The sequence below is a fragment of the Perca flavescens genome, chromosome 9 (assembly GCF_004354835.1).
Source record: "Perca flavescens isolate YP-PL-M2 chromosome 9, PFLA_1.0, whole genome shotgun sequence".
Classification (NCBI taxonomy): Eukaryota; Metazoa; Chordata; class Actinopteri; order Perciformes; family Percidae; genus Perca; species Perca flavescens.
This window is the reverse complement of record NC_041339.1, coordinates 18,424,569-18,443,231: the sequence shown is the minus strand read 5'-3', so window position 1 is coordinate 18,443,231 and position 18,663 is coordinate 18,424,569. Positions and strand designations below refer to the sequence as shown.

The 18,663-nt window shown below is 41.9% G+C and overlaps 1 protein-coding gene across 1 annotated transcript in view; it reads left to right on the top strand.

Moving 5' to 3' along the window:
• Window positions 1-12,878, top strand: part of acbd6 (acyl-CoA binding domain containing 6) — a 29,458-nt gene extending 16,580 nt beyond the window's left edge. Inside the window, exons 7-8 of the mRNA XM_028587006.1 lie at window positions 9,705-9,735; window positions 11,966-12,878. Of these exons, the coding sequence (XP_028442807.1) occupies window positions 9,705-9,735; window positions 11,966-12,120 (186 nt within the window). The 3' untranslated portion in view covers window positions 12,121-12,878. The remainder of the gene's footprint in view (window positions 1-9,704; window positions 9,736-11,965) is intronic.
• Window positions 12,879-18,663: the final 5,785 nt, after the last annotated feature.

Genomic DNA, 18,663 nt, shown 5'->3' with positions numbered 1-18,663 from the left:
AAGGTATGGATCCATTGATTTGATATTGATGTGAGTGGTGTGGGTGGACTCAGGCTGTTGATATAATGGACTAAAACAGTGAATTCATCACTGTGGGAGTTCTCAATTTAACTGACAAATGCAGACAGTCAGGCAAGAACTTGGGAAATCTTTATAATATAAAAGGATGTTTCCTCTGATTTCACGTTAACAGTCACATTTTCACACCAGCTGCTTACCATCTGTTGTTACCTTCTAGAGCTGGACCAATAAATCGACCAAACTGATATATCCTCTGATATGAGGTCCTTGCAGATGTCAGTATTGACGTAAATGTTGACCGATAAGTAACAAGACATTGCAGTACAGAGTGCCAAAGATACAGTATGTGTAAGATCATGCAGGAACAGTGTCTTCAATACATAGTTTGTTTACAAGACTGCTCTGACATTTATAAGTGTAAACATCCCACACAGCACAGATTATTTAATACCCATTTATTTATTTAGTTATTTATTTATTGTATTTATGTTTAAAAGATAAAGTATAAAAGGAATAAAAACTGAAATATTTACATGTTTACATTGATACAGACAGATACCAATGCACAGTAACAATGCACGTGGGAAACACACACGCACAGAGATTCCTCGATTTAAAGTTAGATAATTGGAGTTGCTATGAAACAGTGCAGATGTACTGCATGTTAAATTAATGGAAAAAATATTAAACCTCATACGGCTGTATAAATATGGGCTGCAACATTCAGCAAAAAATTAAAAACTGTAACCTTTTATTATATTATGCTGCTTTACAGGCATTTTAGAGCTTTTTGAATTCAAGCTCTGCTGTTGTAGCAAACAGAAAACTGAACCATCTCATCTGTGTCCTCTACTGTGGTGTCAACTACTTGTGTGATCAAAGCACACACACACACACACACACACACACACACACACACACACACACACACACACACACCGTGGTGGTTGATTGAAATTCTATGGTGGAGGCATTATTACACGTTTGTAGCCCTCCCCTTTCCCAGCACTGCCTCCTATAACTAATGGCTCAGTCAGGCCAGTCATAACAAATATCCAGCAAGATTCGTCATAATTGTGTGTGCGCATGTGTGTTTGTGTGTGTACCAGTGTTTGTAATTGTGCAACCTCTCCCCCAGAATATATAGGGTCTTTAAGAAAGGGAAGGCAGCAAGGTGGGAAAGTAAGAAAACAGAATATATCGAGGATTCAAAGAATATAAAGGGGGAGAAAAAAATAGAATGGAGGGAGAAATAGAGCAGGTAAACAAAGATATGAGATGGTATGTGTCCCTTTCACCTCTCTGGGAGTATTAGGACATTATTGACTATCTTACAAATCAATCAGCATGACGGCTTTATGGTAGTATTATGTGATATTTGCGTAAGTGTGATTTAAAAAATAAAAAAAAAACTTTATCAGGTATTTAATTTACTGAATAAGCCAAAACTAGACATTCATATCTGGTTACTTCCTTCACAGTTTCTCAACTTTTTCCAGAAATGATATCATGCTATATATTGATACACACAATTTAAAATTAAATATACTGTGATAAAGATTTTTATCCATATTGCTCAACCGTAGAGACAAGCAGAGAAGAAGCAAGACAATAATATGTACATGTATGTTCCTTTGCTTGTGTCCACAGCTTGCAGCATGTAAGTGGTTCCTATTTAGCTGAGCAGATGAGTGTGCACCTTCACACACTTTCATGTCTCTGCAACAGATTAATAGTTGACACTGAGACACTCCCACAGCTTAGTGCACACATTAATGCAGATATTTAAGAAAGCCATTCCTTGCTTCCTCTTTATAATAGGCCCAAGTGTAATTTATTGCTCCTGCATTTTCAAATGTGTTTGCGTCTGCCTGCCTACAGTATGTACGCAGATGTTAAAGTAGGGGAATCGGAACAAACCTTGGTAACGTATAATACACACACATAAAAGGCACCGTAGCCACAACACACACCACTTGACATTTTACACACCACACTTTAAGCTGCTCTTATAGGATTCATTTTTAGTATTTGCTACACATTAGCTTGACTCTGTGAAATGAAAGCTGTTGCCGCGCTGTGTTAAAAGGGCCTATCGGACATAGATATAGTTATGAATCTATAATATGAGCACTCAGAAAAGAGCCAGCTACTTGACAGTAATATTGCAGCCTAAAGAGCCATTCCAGCAGGTAACAGTCCTCTTTGCTATCATCAGCTGTTGTTTCTTTCTTATTGGCCACTCACTGGGCCTTGCCTACACTCAACTATTTGATTTCCATCGTTCTTAACCGTCCACATAAATTATCAGGAGCATTAAAGCTGTCCTCGACCGCTTTAGACAGAAGGGGGGGGCGTGAGAGACTGAGAGAGTGAGAGCTGGATACAGACAGCGAGGGGAGGGAACGGGGGTGAGGAGAGAGAATAAACAAAGTAAGTGTTTTGCCTTCCATCAGTCTCCCGCAGTACTCAGCTTTATGAGTCCCTCACTCCAAATGCCTCAGCCGCAGCCCCCGCTGCTTGGCCATTGATTTTCATATTACACTCTTTTATGTATTTATTTATTTCATATATTTCTTTTTAAACATCATCGATGAGCCGCAGGAGGACAGACGGGGCCTCTGGCGATGTTAATTCTTAGTCGCAACCTCATCCTCCTCTCTGATGGCTTTAATGGAGGCTAAGGTGTCCCATGGGAACAAGTAAGCTCCCTGACATGGGGAGGAGAGGAGAGGAGAGGGAAGTGTGTGTGTGTGTCTGTGTGTGTGTGTGTGTGGGGGTGGAAGGGGTGGGGGGGGACGACAACAACCTTGGTGAGAATGGAGATTTAGAGCTTCTTTTGTCTGGTGTAACAGAAAAATGCAAGAAAACCAGGCTATTGTGGGTAAAGGTACAGTATGTACAGGCTTTTAAAGGAGCTTTTACACTCAGATCGAGCTTCAGAAACTTGTATTACCCTTTGCTCCAGACCCACAGGAGTTGTTTTGGGATGGACAACCTGTGCTGAAGTAAGGTGTGTCCCACTTTTGGGCTTCCTGACAACTCTGACACGATAAATATCTATAATCCCTGGCAACCACTGGGACCCCTGTCATCTCTGAACCTGTGAATCATTCAGGCTATCCCCCCAAACTGTGATTCTACTGATTGCAGCTATGGGTGTGATTGGGGGGGGTCACCCGGGCACCTGAAGGACACTCCCAGGAGGTGTGAAGGACAGGGAGTTTGGCGTCAGGCTAATTTGACCATTGGTGGCAGTGCTCACACGCTGAGTGGCAAGGTTACCTCTCCATGCTCAGAGAGGAGACCCAGATTCAATTAGGGCTGGCCCTGGTCAACAGATCCTTTTAACACAGGGGGCCTTCCCAACACGCACGCACACACACGCACACACACACACACACACACACACACACACACACACACACACACACACACACACACACACACACACACATACACATCTGGCAGTTAACACACACAGCAAACATAGGGCAAACTCATGTGCATGCACAGCCCTTTACATACAATACATATGCTTGTATCATAATTTCTTACTTCATCTTGGGAAATGTAATGACGATTCTGCATAATTACAAATCATGTTTAATTTACATTACCAGCAACTATTTTCCAAAACATGTTTTTAGCTTGATCACCTACCTTCAGGATTGCTGCTGGTTTCTTGAGATCACAATAGGCTTTTTTCTACTTTTACTTTTGTCAAATCGATGTCATCATAATGCAGGTTTAAGGAGATTTTAGAGTTAGCTGCTATGCGATAGGAAAAACAAGAGTTACAATAACATGAAAAGTATTGTGTGAATTTGATGAATTGGTTTGGCTTCTGTTATATAGCAGACTTTAAAATGTCACATGTTTCCTTAAAGGCAGGGTTGGTAACTATTTCCAATATACACTCTTTTATATGTTGTTTGAAATGCCTCCTTGCCCCGCTGCATGTACTCTACCCCTCCTGTGTACGAGCCTGAGCTCAATGCACGTCGTCACCGCCGGAGTTACTGCAGTCTACTCAGAGAAAACTCAGCAAAATTTGCCACTGCCACGGTTACTTTCAGCCGCCCGCCTGCCCTGCTAAAAAGGCTAAGAAAAAATGCAGCGGTGTTCATGTACGTGTGTTTGTAGGCCGGAGCCCCGAGGGCAGAGGGGAGGGGTTAGACGGAGCCCCAAGAAGATGCTACTCTTAATTCTTGCTAGCTTTTCAAGATTACCAACTCTGCCTTTAAATACACAAACAAGGGAGAATTTTCAAACTTTTCAAATCTATGTGACAATAATATTTAGACATAGCAGGCTGTCTATGTCAAGAGGGTTTTATGGTGCTGGAAGTAGATTTTCTCACCAGACTGCATGCAACAAATCTAAAACTCAAAAAAATGCATGGTACTGTATGTTTTGGAACATGCTAAGCAGTATATTCTGCAGAATTAGTAATGAATGTTCTATAAAAGCGCTATAAGTTGGTTCTGTCTGGTGCCACAGAAGCTGCTCTGGTTACAGATGGAACCCAATGATGGAGAGTCTTCCTCTCCTCCATCCTTCTCCGATCTATGTTCTGCTTTCTGATTAATGGCACCTGCTCATCATAATGCTATCTGCTGGAATCTGCATACCAATGATCCCAGTCGCTTATCGATTCACCCCTCATCTTCCCCACACACACACCCTGGAGACTGATCCACACACTCATCCCCCCTCACTCTTTCTCTCCCTCCCCCCGACCACTGTCATTATAAAAGTCAGCAGCTGCTGCATGCATTGATCATAAATCATAATTGCTTGTCCATTTTTCCCCACTTGTTTAATGTTGCTGTCAGGGACAGTAGGGGGGAGAAAAGGAAGAGAGGGGAAAAAAAAACCTTGAGAAAGTTTACTGAGACAGAAAGATGAGACAGAGAAAAAGAGCTAAAGGAGAAATATAGAGGAAGAGTTTGATAGTGGAGAGGATATGATAGTGAGAAAGAATAGATCTAGTAGAGTTTCAGTTAAATACAGCTAGTGGCCATTAGAGGAGTTGCAGCTCAGGACGTCTGCATTAGCTTTTTGTATTGAACTATAGTGGGTTCCCTTTTTTTTTTCTTTTAGCTTTTGCAGATAACCCTCTGCCTCTGAAAGTGTTGTACTGCTCACTGTGGAAGAATAACACCCTTCTTGTTTTGTGGAGTAGCCGACATGTCTGCCAATCAACTTGGCTAAGGTCTTGTTGGTTTAATTACACTAATGTTTCAAAATGACTGTAGCGATGATTTATTGATGTTAAATTCTTCACCTTTAAGTGGTATTTTCATTTCCTGACAAAACATTTCTTGCTGTAAGACAGTGATGAAGCCATTGTGTGCAGATAATGTTTAATTAACGTTTTGTCCATTTTAAAATATATACCACTTAAATTATTGTTACTGTTGGGAATGACACCATTGTTATTAATAGTTATTAGAAAGATAGCACATAGAAATAGAGTGGGCTTGATTACCCACCATATACCAAGGACCATTGTCAGTTGGACTGGCATGGTATGAACGCATGAACTATGGGTGTGCAAAAAAATCAATTCACATTCGTATCGCGATTCAAACCCTACCAATTAAAAATCGATTCATAGAATTCCAAAAATCAATTAATTTTTTTATTTTATTTTTAATATATTTTTTATTTTATTTGTCTTTATTTGGATAGAACAGCAGAAGACATGAAAGGGGAGAGAGAGGGGGGAATGACATGCAGCAAGGGGCCGCAGGTTGGAGTCGAGGAGTAAACCTCTATATATGGGCGCCCGCTCTACCAACTGAGCTATCCGGGCGCCCGTGAATTGTTTGTTTTTTTAATCGAGAATTGTTTTTAAATCAAATCTTGAGCCCAAAAATCGATATTGAATCGAATCGTGACATTTTCTGAATCGTGCACCCCTAGCATAAACGTTTTTACAGTCCATGGACACACACACACACACACACACACACACACACACACACACACACTGCTTTCTTCAGTCTCAGAGCTGACAGAACTTTAACCTCTACCCACAATCTCTCCTCTGACTTGGACACAGACAAAGGGAATGAAACCTAGTTTCAAGAGGAGACAGACTTAAAGGACCTCTGCGTTCTATTTGTATCCCTGACTGAGTTAACTTTCCGCCTCTGATATGCCCTTGATCCCTCCACTTAATGCTGGTGTAAACAGCTTGGGTTGAATGTTTGGAGTGTTCTTGTCTTGTCGTCCAAGGTTCGTGAAAGAAGACTGACTGAGAAAACAAACGAAACCACTTTCCAGAAATGAACCCAACATCTGTGACAGTCCCTTTTGTGTGCTCTCTGCAGATAAATATAGTTACAGACAATGTTTCAATTGACCCTGGTTGGCCTCAGTCTGACTCTGAGTTGCCTGGACATTCCTGCAGGGCAATCTGAATGATAAAACACAAATATTTACACAAGATCATCTCACAGTATTATTTTGATCTGTAAAGAAATACAGCTGTGTTCTCATATCTTTCTACATTCTTGATTTGCTGTCTTTCTCTTTCATCCATCTTGCTTCCCATCATTTGTGTGGTAGAAATGATAGATTGGTGTGACTTAAATTCAGCAAAACTGCATTTGTACTAATAGATCAATCCCAATCCATGCTGCTCCTAAGCATATTGCTCCACCCCATTAGGGTGATACACTACTACACAGTGCTGGAGCTCTGCTGCTGGTATTGTGCAAGCAGCGGCTTTATTGAGCACTCTGCTGACATCCAGCCCAGTATTTCTGCACCGCAAGGGGAAACTTTGGATGACATGTAAAAGCAGGGGTTTGGTGCGACATGCCTCCGTAATGGGATGGGAACAGGGGTGCACAAGAGAGGGGGGTGGGGTAGCTAACTATAGGTATTGGGGGAGAGTGGTGGGAGGGGAAAGAGTGTCTCTTCCAGGCTGCTTCCAAAGCAAATGGAAGACAATCCAATTTCCTGTGATTCCATCAAGCCTCCGTCCTGGATGAAAGGGCATTAGGGAACGCTGAGAGGACAGGCTGCTGACCCCTCACATGAACATGCAAGAAGCATGTATGCCGAGCACACACACACAAACATGCATGTGTACAGGCAACATACCGTATAACAGTATTTTTGTTTTGCTTCCAGGCTCACTGCACTTTAAGGCATATTTTCTCTTGCTTGTTAATTATCAACCACTCATTCATACTTTTGTGTGTGTGCTTGTTGAATAACTAACGGCAGATTAGCGCTTTGTGCAGATTAGGGCTTAAACCCCTTACACTTTAATTATAACTGTATGTATTTATGTGCATCAAGGTCTTTCACTTGGCCCCGGCTGTAAACATCTGTCACTGCCCCATTTTGTGTGTGTGTGTGTGTGTGTGTGTGTGTGTGTGTGTGTGTGTGTGTGTGTGTGTGTGTGTGTGTGTGTGTGTGTGTGTGTGTGTGTGTGTGTGTGTGTGTGTGTGTGTGTGTGTGTGTGTGTGTGTGTGTGTGTGTGTGTGTGTGTGTGTGTGTGTGTGTGTGTGTGTGTGACAAAAAAAAAATGCCTGGACAGTAAAATTTTACCTTCCCACCATTTTATCTAAATTTGTCAATTTTAGTTCAGTTCAATCTCTCTCTCTCTCTCTCTCTCTCTCTCTCTCTCTCTCTCTCAACATCATTGTGAGAGACAGACAATGTCCTCAGTACATCACAGGTTGCGATTTGACTTGCAGACAGACAGCATTGTTGTCTTGGGTTAACTACGGCACGCTTTCCACGCTGGTGGCGATTTGCATCTGTGCTCTGTGATCCACCCAGAGGGAATAGAAAGCTCTAATCCAATCAGCAGGTCCCTGAAGTGCTGCCCCTGAGAGAGCGACACACACACAACAATAGGATCACTCTGCACTGTGCCCAGCTAGAGAGGGAAGACAGGAAAGTGACGAAGAAGGAAAGGAAAAGGATAAAGATTGAAGAGGAGACTGAATGGAAAAGGGAGAGAAAGGTGGATGTGGTAATGAAAAGAGAGAGAAGAGGAAAGAGAGGAGTGACAGGAAAAAGAGAGAGGCGACGGTGGGCAATGTAATGAAAGAAAAGAGACGAGGTAGGTCAGAAGAAGAAGAGAAGGAAGAATTGGAAGAGAGTGGAGAAAGGACATGGAAGTAACCAAAAACAGGAAGGTGCATGAGAGGATCTGCTGTTAGAAGGGCAAAGGTGGAAAGACTAATGAATAATTTCACCATAACAGTTTTAGTAATTTGGAGGTATTTCCACTGCAGTGACATTTTACGGCACAGAAGGAAATGTCACTGCGCCGCCTGCTGGCTTTTAATCTGTCTCTGAGCATTTGATACCGTTGTGCTTAGTTCAACGACTGCTCTTGTTCTGAGACTGAGGGCAACAGTTTGACCATTTATCATCATTATGAGGTGCAAAGGCAGGCTGGAACAGTGATTAAGAACTGAATGTCCTGTTGATGATGCCAGTCATATATTGTGCCTTATTATACCTGCGCACGCGCGTGCACACACACACACACACACACACACATTTCCCCATCCCTGTCCCCAATCCACAGTTCTAACAAGAAATATATCTCTACCATTGACCCCTTGAACCAAAGTATCATTTTTACCGCACACCCACATATCCGCATGCACACACAGACACACTCGCACACACTCGCACACATGCATGTAAGAGAACACCACTGATTTTCTGGTCACCCCCTGACACTCTTCTCTACATTGTCCCTGAGCTGTTGTGTGTCAGGGTCACATAGCCTCCATGGTTAATTAATTTAAAAAAAGTATGCTTCAAATATTCTATTTTTTTCTTATTGCTAACAAATCACATGAAAAGACTAAAACCAACAAGTATTTTCTGCCTATCCAAAGCCTGATCACGTATTCGTCTGTGCCATAGAGCTATATTGTTGTCATCAAAAACACATAAATGAGCACCACTGTTGCACAAGCTGACATGTTTTTTAATTGCCAATTCATTTTAAGATGTACATATTCAAGCAATTCAGTTAATTCAAATAACGCTATACACTGTTTGTTTCAGCTTTCACTTGTTAACGAACTGCTACAGATTTGTAACACAACAAATGTTACTAAGTTTGTCTTTAATAAAGCACAAACACTACCCACGCTACGGGATAATGTGGAGGCTTTCCTGTTCCTCCCATTCTGTCCAAACTACATACAGCTTAATACATTGTTTGTTGACAATAAAACAAATGAAATCACCAGCCTTAATCTTTAAGACTCTCTAAGACCCTAGTTTTGTTGTCATGGGGTTGAGATGTATGGTCGGGGCTAACAATGGTCTGGTGTTTGGAGGATAGATACGTAATGCTGGAGGCACCTCCACAGTAATATGTTGAGTTTCAGTAGCTTATTGGTTCAGGTTGATCAGAACTGCAAGTCACCTGCAAGTTGAAAGATTTGATTTGCAGGTCCCATGTTCCTCAAATCAATATCTCATCGTCTCATAATTCGCCTTTGGTACAATAAAAACGTAGCACCTTTTGTCCACAGCCAACAAGTAGGAGGTGATTGGTATTCTAGTAGCTGAAAGTTTTCCTGTTGACTCCTGGGAAGTTTGAGCAAAGTAATTTCTCTCACACCAAATGCTCACAATATATATTTTGTTATATGATATTATTAAGACTTGTTTTTGTCTTACAGGATAATGAAGGACAGACAGCGCTACATTATGGTAAGAAGGCCTCTCTTGTTAATCTCTATAGTACAAAATGTTGTATACTCACTTTTTTTAAGTGTATTTATATCTGTTTGTAAATGGTGAAAATCTCTTTTTGGATCTATCGTACACTGACATAATTATGTTTTGTGTGTGCGCGCTCTTTATATGAAGCAGCTTGTTTCCCGCTCTTTGCCAACATTTGTCTCAAATTTGACAATGCTCTCCTCCGATCCTCATCTTTATTTTCTACAGTTGTTTTTTCCACCCAGTTTCTCTTATTCCTCTATGTGTGTCTGTGTGTGTCTGTGTCCTTTGGTATGTATGTGAGCATGTGTGGATGTCTGGTTTTGTTCTGCGTGTGTGTAATAATCGGCAGGCCTCCCAGAGGAAATCAGCAGTGGTCCTTAGACTCCCCTGACCCTCTCATGCCCCAACACACATGTCCCTGAGGGGCGTTTCCCCTGTCCTCTGTGTGTGTGCATGTGTGTGGCGTCACCATCTGTCCCCCAGCTTTGTGGCATTGATGTGGGCATGTTGCATTACCCACCGTAGATCTACACACACAAACACACTCAGCAGAGGAAGCCCCGAGGATGGGGCATAAAAAGATGACTAATAAACATAAGCGATGAACTCCAAGAGACAAATAGCAGAGAATGAAAATTCATTCCCACCTCTCTTTGCACAGGGCCACAGTGGCTGGCAAGTGATTAATTGAGGGTTTACTGCTCACCATAAATTGTTCTCCTCCTCTACGGCTCCCCTGAGAGCCAGCTACTTTTTACAGCTCAAGGCCCAGGCGAGACACCCGCCACACACACACACACACACACACACCCCGCTGGCTAAATAAAATACTGTTTAGAGCAACAAGAGGAGGACTGCAAGCGTGGCTGTAAAAAAATAAGCCAAGCTTTGTTAGTCTGATTTGGCTGAAAGATAAGTGGTTCTTGTAGTGTTTGATAATCACACACCTCATGCAATTCATAGACACAACCTGCGCATGCACATGCATTTGCTTACACACTCAGATGCATTCCGATGTATCATCATATCTCATGCACACACACTCCCGCCAGCCAGCCAGCCCACCAGCCACCCCTGGGCTGGAGGTTAAAAGGCCTGGCTGTCAATCACTGTGGTTGCTGACATCAGCGATCATGGCACAGCACAGAGTCCGCTCTTTAAGAGAAGCGAGCGATTGACACCGACAGAGAAGAGCACTCAGAACAAGAGAGGAAGAGAGAGGAGATGGGGGGGCGAGGTGCCAGAGGGGCGAGAGGTGCATCAGGAAAGCAGGGACCTGCTAACTGGGTTAAGAAAGTGCAAGCCTCCCCCACTTCCTCCCCCTTATACAGAGAGAGAAGACCCTTTTAGTGGGGCACAAATTGCCAATGGGGCAGAAATGAAGTGTTTGAGAGAACCACAGGTCCAGGCCGGTGTCAGTGCTGGGCCTCCAGATGGGCTTTTCATTAACTGCAGCACTGTACATACTGTACATTACGTAGAAGAAAGGGATGAAGCAAATTTACTCAAACCTCTGATTCACACCAGCATAACAGTCTGTAATGAGCTGCACATTTGTCCAGGTTAATAATAAGTGACAGTGTTACCACACTCCTCTGTTTAAACCAGACTTTACAACAACTCTTGTGAGGCTGTGCTTAGGCACTGCGGTGCATTGAGCAAAATCCTAACATCAGCATCCTAACTTGCTCAATGCTAACAATGTTTACATGTTGATGTTTAGCAGGTATAGCATTTACCATGTTCGCCATCTTACCTTGTTGTGTTAGCATGCTAACATTTTCTAATTAGCACTAAACATAAAGTGCAGCTGAGGCTGATGGTAATGTCATTAGTTTTGCAGTAATTTGGTCATAAACTAAAGTACTGGACACATTGAATTTTGGCCTGATTATGGCGCTAGACTAGCTAGTATATCGCCAACGTAACTAGGATTCATCCTCAGTGGAACACAAATATCCGTACCAAATTTCTTGGCAATACATCCATAGTTGTTAGATAGATATTTCTGTCTGGACCAAAGTGGTTGACTGATCTACAGGGCGACGAAGCCATCCACACATCCTTGCAGCTGCTAGCATGGCCAAAAAGCTAAATGCCTAGCACAACGTTTATATAAATGCTTTTTGTTTTCTACTTATTTTATTGCTCTTCTTTGCGGTTTTCTCCTCCTTATAATTACTCCATTATGTTATTTCTTTTTTTTCTTCGGTAGCATCAGCGTGCGAGTTTGCTGACATCGTGGAGCTCCTGCTGAACGCTGGAGCCGACCCGTCCATCAAAGACATGGAGGGCTCTCTCCCTGAGGAGGTCACTGAATCCAGTGCCATCTCCTCTCTCCTGCGTCACTACACAGCTCCAAAAGGCTAGCTCACCCACCTGCCACCACCCTGGTCCTCGCCCCCGTCCTTGTCTCATCCCTGCTCCACTCATTCAACCATCCTCCTCATCATCCCTCCTTCATCCCTGAAGAGACTCTGTTCTTCCCCAGCAGTTAGTAGACCAGGATTACAACAGTTTTATTTGATTTGATTTTCAAATACTTGAGGTGAGTTTGGTTATGTTGGCTTAGCTCTGTGGAACTACAGGGTGTACACATTAATACATGTAATTTCAATCATCCAAATAATGTATATTGACTTTATATGCCCAGTAGGGTTGGGTGATATGACTTATTCTGGTAGCACTGCTGGAGATTTTGCTATACTGAGGTAGTTATACCTTAAATATATTTTGCTGTATTCGACCAATGCAGACAATGTTGCAAATCAATGAGCAGGACTGCTTATTGACAATATTGTAATGACAGGTTTTTGCATCAATGTGGTGAAGTATCTGTATTTGTCAGGTATTTAAGTCACTGGACGAACCAAAAAAAGACATTCCCATCCACTTATTTGATCTATAAACAGTAAAATATTTCAGAAAGTTCATACCGCAATATATTAAATACTGTAATAAAAGATTTGATACATATCACCCACTCCTACTGCCCAGGTCTGACTATCAGCCAGGCCTTTTAGTCTGAGTCAGCCCTCTCTGACCATTTGTTCATGATTCAGTTGTTACGTTTAAGGAATGCTTTGATCATTTGTCATTTATCACATTAAAGTCTTCAACAAATACTTTCCCTCTGACTGCTCATTAGATAACTTAACATCAGATGACAGTGTGACATGCTCTATCGTATTCTAACATTCATAGTACAAACAGACACGGCAGTGTACTGTATACTGCTGCAGCCCTTGTACTGTATGAGTAAAACCTAAACTCATATCCCACCTTAGTGAGCACCACATTGAAACTAAACCATACATTATCAATACAGACTAAACCAACTGAGCCAAGTTTATGTTGATATACCTTTTACAGCAAATTAGTTTGGAAACACAGATACTTTTAAGATAAGCTTTATCAGAATAAGCATTTTTGTTAGAATTAAAGTGCTTTACACAATAGGTAATTCACGCAAAAACATCCTCCACTTAGTAGGCAAGAAAAAAATTAAGAAAGAAAAAACATTTCATGCGAGAAAGCGTTGGGGGGGAATCTCACAAAAGATACTCCCTAGCTGCCCTGAAGGTAGCAAGATTAAAAGTCTGCAGAGAGAAAATAAACATGAAAAATATATAATTACATCATCACCAACAACAACTTGACCGTGCTCAAAGTCCAACCAAGTGGTATGCTACAATACACATGAGCACTGATACAAGTCCACGGAGATCCCATTTATTTGGCCTGTCTGTGTTTTAGTGCTGTCAAACTAATGATAACACATGGTTGGAAATCATACTGCCATACTGTGTGGCACAATTAAACACTACAGTATAAATGGAAATACATATTTTGCAGTTCTGACACAGCTCACTATTGTTTTTATCCACACCCCACCCAACTGGCCCATCTTCATCATCCACACAGCATATGCACAACATACTGTTCATACAACATAGGACTCTGCAACCTGCCTCTGTAGTATTGCGTCATATAGGAGAGATGTGGATGTTCTCCAAACATAACCAACACATGGTCTGAGTCCAAATCTGCTTTACTTGTCCTCAAGCCCCCTCTGATCAGCACATTTTCTCTGCCTCAGCACACACACACACACACACACACACACACACACACTCAACAAGATGAGAATACACTAAATCTGGATCCTGCATCTTAACTACAGCTTTATGAAGATACAAATGTACATTTTGTACACAACAGTGGGGACAAAGCTTAATCCTTTACTCTCTAACACCCTCCCTTGCTCCACGCCTGCCCTCATCCCCCCATGTTTTACTTAACTGGAAATCTGCTTCGACACAAGGCGTTAGATAACCCCTCAACATGTCAGTCACTCACAGATCTATGGCAGCAGTAGTCTGACAGGCATTGGTAGTCATTGCCAGGGGCACCACTTCAAATTAAATGTTTGTCTTGACAGCTGTTGTACAGTGCCTGTAGTGAATTCATATGCAAGTGAGCTGTGCTATACATGAGGTGAATTAAAATGTCTCCACATGATGTCTGTATATGCATCCATGTCCCGGCCTTCACAAATCACATGGGAGAAGAGAGCCTGAACTATTCTTTTTCAAAAGTGTCATCCTTCACTTTTGCAAACTCTAGCCACAGAGTCTGCCTCACCCCTCATGAATTTTGAGGAGGAACCCAACATGAGTTAAGAGGAAACCTTTTGAGTATTCAACCTGAGTCTGAGACATGATGTGCTACAATCCCACAAAGAGACGACCAGTGACCATATTGTTGTTATGAATTCCATCCACATCCAGCCATTAGGCTGTTGGTGTATTTCTAAAGCCTGTATGGGGCCCGTTGTTGTCTCCTCGTTGATTCCTAAACCCCGTTATACTGGCTAGAGGTAAGAGAGGGTGACGGCAGTCAAGTTTCCCCCCCCCCGGCTCGTCTGCAAGACTCTGACACTAAGCCCATTATGCTTCCATTATGGGGCTTCAATTTTCCTCTGAGCGCTTCACTTTTGACACTGCAGCTCCCTCCCTCTCCAAACCGCAGACTCACACACCCCTCCAGGCCCAAGATTGTTCAGTCGTTCTGAATATTTATACATTTTTCCGAGGTGAAAAGTAATAAACTACATTTTCTCAAGTAGTAAACTTAAGTACAGTTTTGAGGTACCGGTACTTTGCTTGAGTGCTTTCATTTTGTGCAACTTTATATTCTACTGCACTATGTTTTGGAAGAAAATTTAGAGGGACTTTTTATTCCCTAACAATTCTGTATGGTGTCCCCAAGGGGCAGCCCCATGTTGAATAGTAGGCATTTTGTTTTTGTAAATATTCAATTAATTATCTAATTATGAGATGATGACTCAACTGTTTTGTGACGTACTGTCTATAAGTACGGCCACATTTACCTGAAAAAGACCTTTAATATCTGGTCAAAACATAGCAAGTTACATCCTTATTAAACAAAAGAAGGGCAGGAAATGGTTATGGTTATGATCAGGTTTTTTTCAGTGTTATATTTTGCGCATATAAACACCATATCCTGGTTTCAGAAACCATACTAAACTGTTATCCCAGTTTTGAGAAACCTGGATATGCTAGCTGGAGTGCTCCAGTAGTATACAGTGGCATGTAAACACCTTATTCAGGTTTCTAATCATTCTCTGCCGTGTGTGCAGGTGCCACTTTAACTCAAGTTACATAAGTAGTTAGTCACTAAAAGAAGAAATATAATGGTAAATGATGTAATGTAATGATGATCAACAAGCTGAAGTAAGGGGAAAGTCTGACCTCAGTAATGCAATGCAGATCATAAATTGTATTGTCACTCTTGTTTTCCATTACCAGTGATCAGATGGAGACTCTAAATCCGAGTCCAGACAGCGATACACCAAAATGTGTTCATTTTGAACTGTTGAGGTGTCTCAGTTGGTGACATGTTGAGAAATCAAGACATGCATGCAGATAGCTGATCAGAAACTTGGTTACTGTCAGAAGAATGTGTTCAGGGATATGAATAGCCAGGTTTCCTGTAAACAGCATATCCCCGTGGCCGGGTTGGATCAGTGGGTAGAGCAGCACACATATACTGAGAGGTTTATGCCTATTTGTTGCTGGGAACCTGGAATGTATTTGTAGATGTGTGTTCCTCCAGAGAGAGTTCTCCATCTCTACTCTTTACCACTCTCATCACTCCCCTTTTCATCTTTCTCTCACACTGGCTCTCTCTTCTTTTACCTCACTCCTTTCTCTTTGTAAAGCAATAACATGTTTTGCTTTGGCCAGCTCTTAATGCAACCTCTTTACCCCCACACCCTCAATCCCCCCCTATTTTGTGCTACGCTGCAGCACCCCCACACCCACCCTGAGCAGCGTGGCTGGGAACCCAACAGTAAGCAGAAATCCCTCAGCTGCTGAAACACTTCCCACTAATATTAGGCTCATTCACTGGTGCCCAGGACTGTGTGTGTGTGTGTGTGTGTGTGCGTGTGTGTGCGTGTGCGTGTGCGTGCGTGTGTGTGTGTGTCTCCGAGGCTCGGCTCTAAAGCTTTATGTGTAGTTTATGGTGATGAACAAGCGTTTCTGCTATCCACCGACACAGAGGACCTAAGCTTTCAGACAAACAGTAAAGAGTCTTTTTACACTCTCTCACAGCATCTGTGTCCAATACGGACATGAAAACCTCCAGAGAACTATTCTAGAGACTGAGGCCTCCAATACAGCAAACATATTTTCATCACTACAGTATTTGTCGTGGTTTCCTTGAGTTCGTGAACCCTCCTCCTTTGGTTACCTGTCTTCTATCTGATACATGCAGCAGGATAATTATTGAGTGGGAAAAAGCCCAGTTTCACATTAAAACAGCATTGAGCTCACAACCTTGAGGGTGTCATTGAGAGGCCTCTGCTTGACTCCAGTCCCTCTTTAAGACTCACTCCGTCATCCTGCAGATCATTGTTCACTGCAGATCATTGTTCACTGCAGGCCCGATGGAGTCATTTGGGAGAAAAATGCCCTGTCTTGATGCTGCGAGATTGACTTTCGGGCCAAAACAAATTTCTATTTTGCATGTTAATTTATTCCCTTTTGCTTCAGATGGAGAAAAAAACTGTTTCCTTCAGGAAGTTTGTAATAAAAGCCTTGCGATCGATGATAATGGCATTTGTGCTTGTGTTTGTCATCTTCGCAAAAGCAACAGTGGTGGAGTTTCCACAGATTTATTTGTATACTAGTGCTGTAAGTGGCGTGTAAATTATCCTAACTGTCTGTGTGGCTTTTTATCTTTGTAAAGCCATACTATTAGAGCCTATCCATTAATGCCCATAGCCCAGCCAATCAATGCTTAAATAAAAATCAGCTCAATTTGTAGTGTTTTATGCAAACGTGCAAACTCCAACCAGGCTGACTCTTTGCTTTTTGTTTTTTTAATGTAACAGGAATAGCTAAAACACAAAGGAATCGATAACACTTAAGTTTGGGTTAGGTTGGCCTGCTCTCAGTGCTGCACATTGCTGCATACAAATGAGTTTCATACAGATGTACACAGTGGTGTAATTTCATTATAATTCTATACATAGTTAGCCAACACCATAGTTACAGGGAATTAATCCACCGTAACCTGAGAGGTTTAAGAAATGCAGCAACGGCTACTAAGAAAGCAAAGGCCGAGCAGCCACACACGTATAAGGTCAGGACCATTGCTACAAATGAGGACACTGTGCTCATGTCCTCTGAAGGAGTTTTGATGGTTGTTTTTTTAGAAAGATGGCGGAAAGTGAGGGGAGAGAATGCAAACCAGTAACATTGTGGTTCATGGCCAATACCTTAAGGTCTCCTCCTATTCCACCAGTTTGACAGTATTGTTTTTTTAAAGGTGGTTTAGATACTTTTAGCGAAGCTAGCGGTTTGTCTTTAGGGATGGCGATGTCAGTTTGTTGTCAGCCCACCACTTTAGTACAGACTAAAATATTTCAACAACTATTTGATGGATGGCCATGAAATCTGGTACAGATATTCATATTCTCCTCTGGGTAAATTGTACTAACTTCAGTGATACCTAATTTTTTTCATGTAGCCCCATCATTAGGTCAAAATTTGAATTTGTATAATACTTGGGTTTAAGAATCTGCAAACCTATTCCCATTACCTTTGTATTCAGTGCTAATTAGCAAAGTTAGCATGCTAACATACTAAAATAAGATGGTGAATATAGTACAGTATGCCTGCATGCTAGCATTGTCATTGTGAGCATGTTAGCATGCTGATGTTAACTCAAGTACAGTCTCACAGAGCCAGTGTGGCTGTAGATATTATCAAAATATTACTTTTTTTAAACCAAATTTAAAGTATTTAGTATTCCTCCACCAGAATTACAAAATTAAAAAATGCAGGAGCAGCGGAAGGCTTTGAAACTGCCTGTAGACCATCAATAATGGAGATGAAAATGATAGAAAACATGCAAGTCAAAACATTTCCCTCAGGGTGTACGGTGGACTTATGACCTCAGTGGTTGAAAATCCTGGCTACAGCTACGTTATAGTCTTTTTAGCAACTTGACATATTGACATACAAGCTAACTGCCGGCATATGGGACATATTCCCTCTTTGCCCGACCACAAAGCATTTTTCCCAATATTTCACAAAGCACTCTACAATTAGTTAACAGCACAGGGATTAAGGATAGATTTGACAGTGCAGCGCTGCAATCTGCTGCTGTGTCTCTTTAGCACTGAGAGGATCAGTGAGCTAGCGAGGCATCTGTTTCTCCACTTGTTTTATTTTTTCTCTCTTTCTTCTCTCTCTTCATGTATCTTTCTTGTCACCCCCACCCCGAGAGCGAGAGAGGAAAACAGCATCAATCACTGTTAACTGACTGACCACTGTCTGTTGGTGGTACTAAATGGATCTCTACAATTGAATAGAGGCCTAA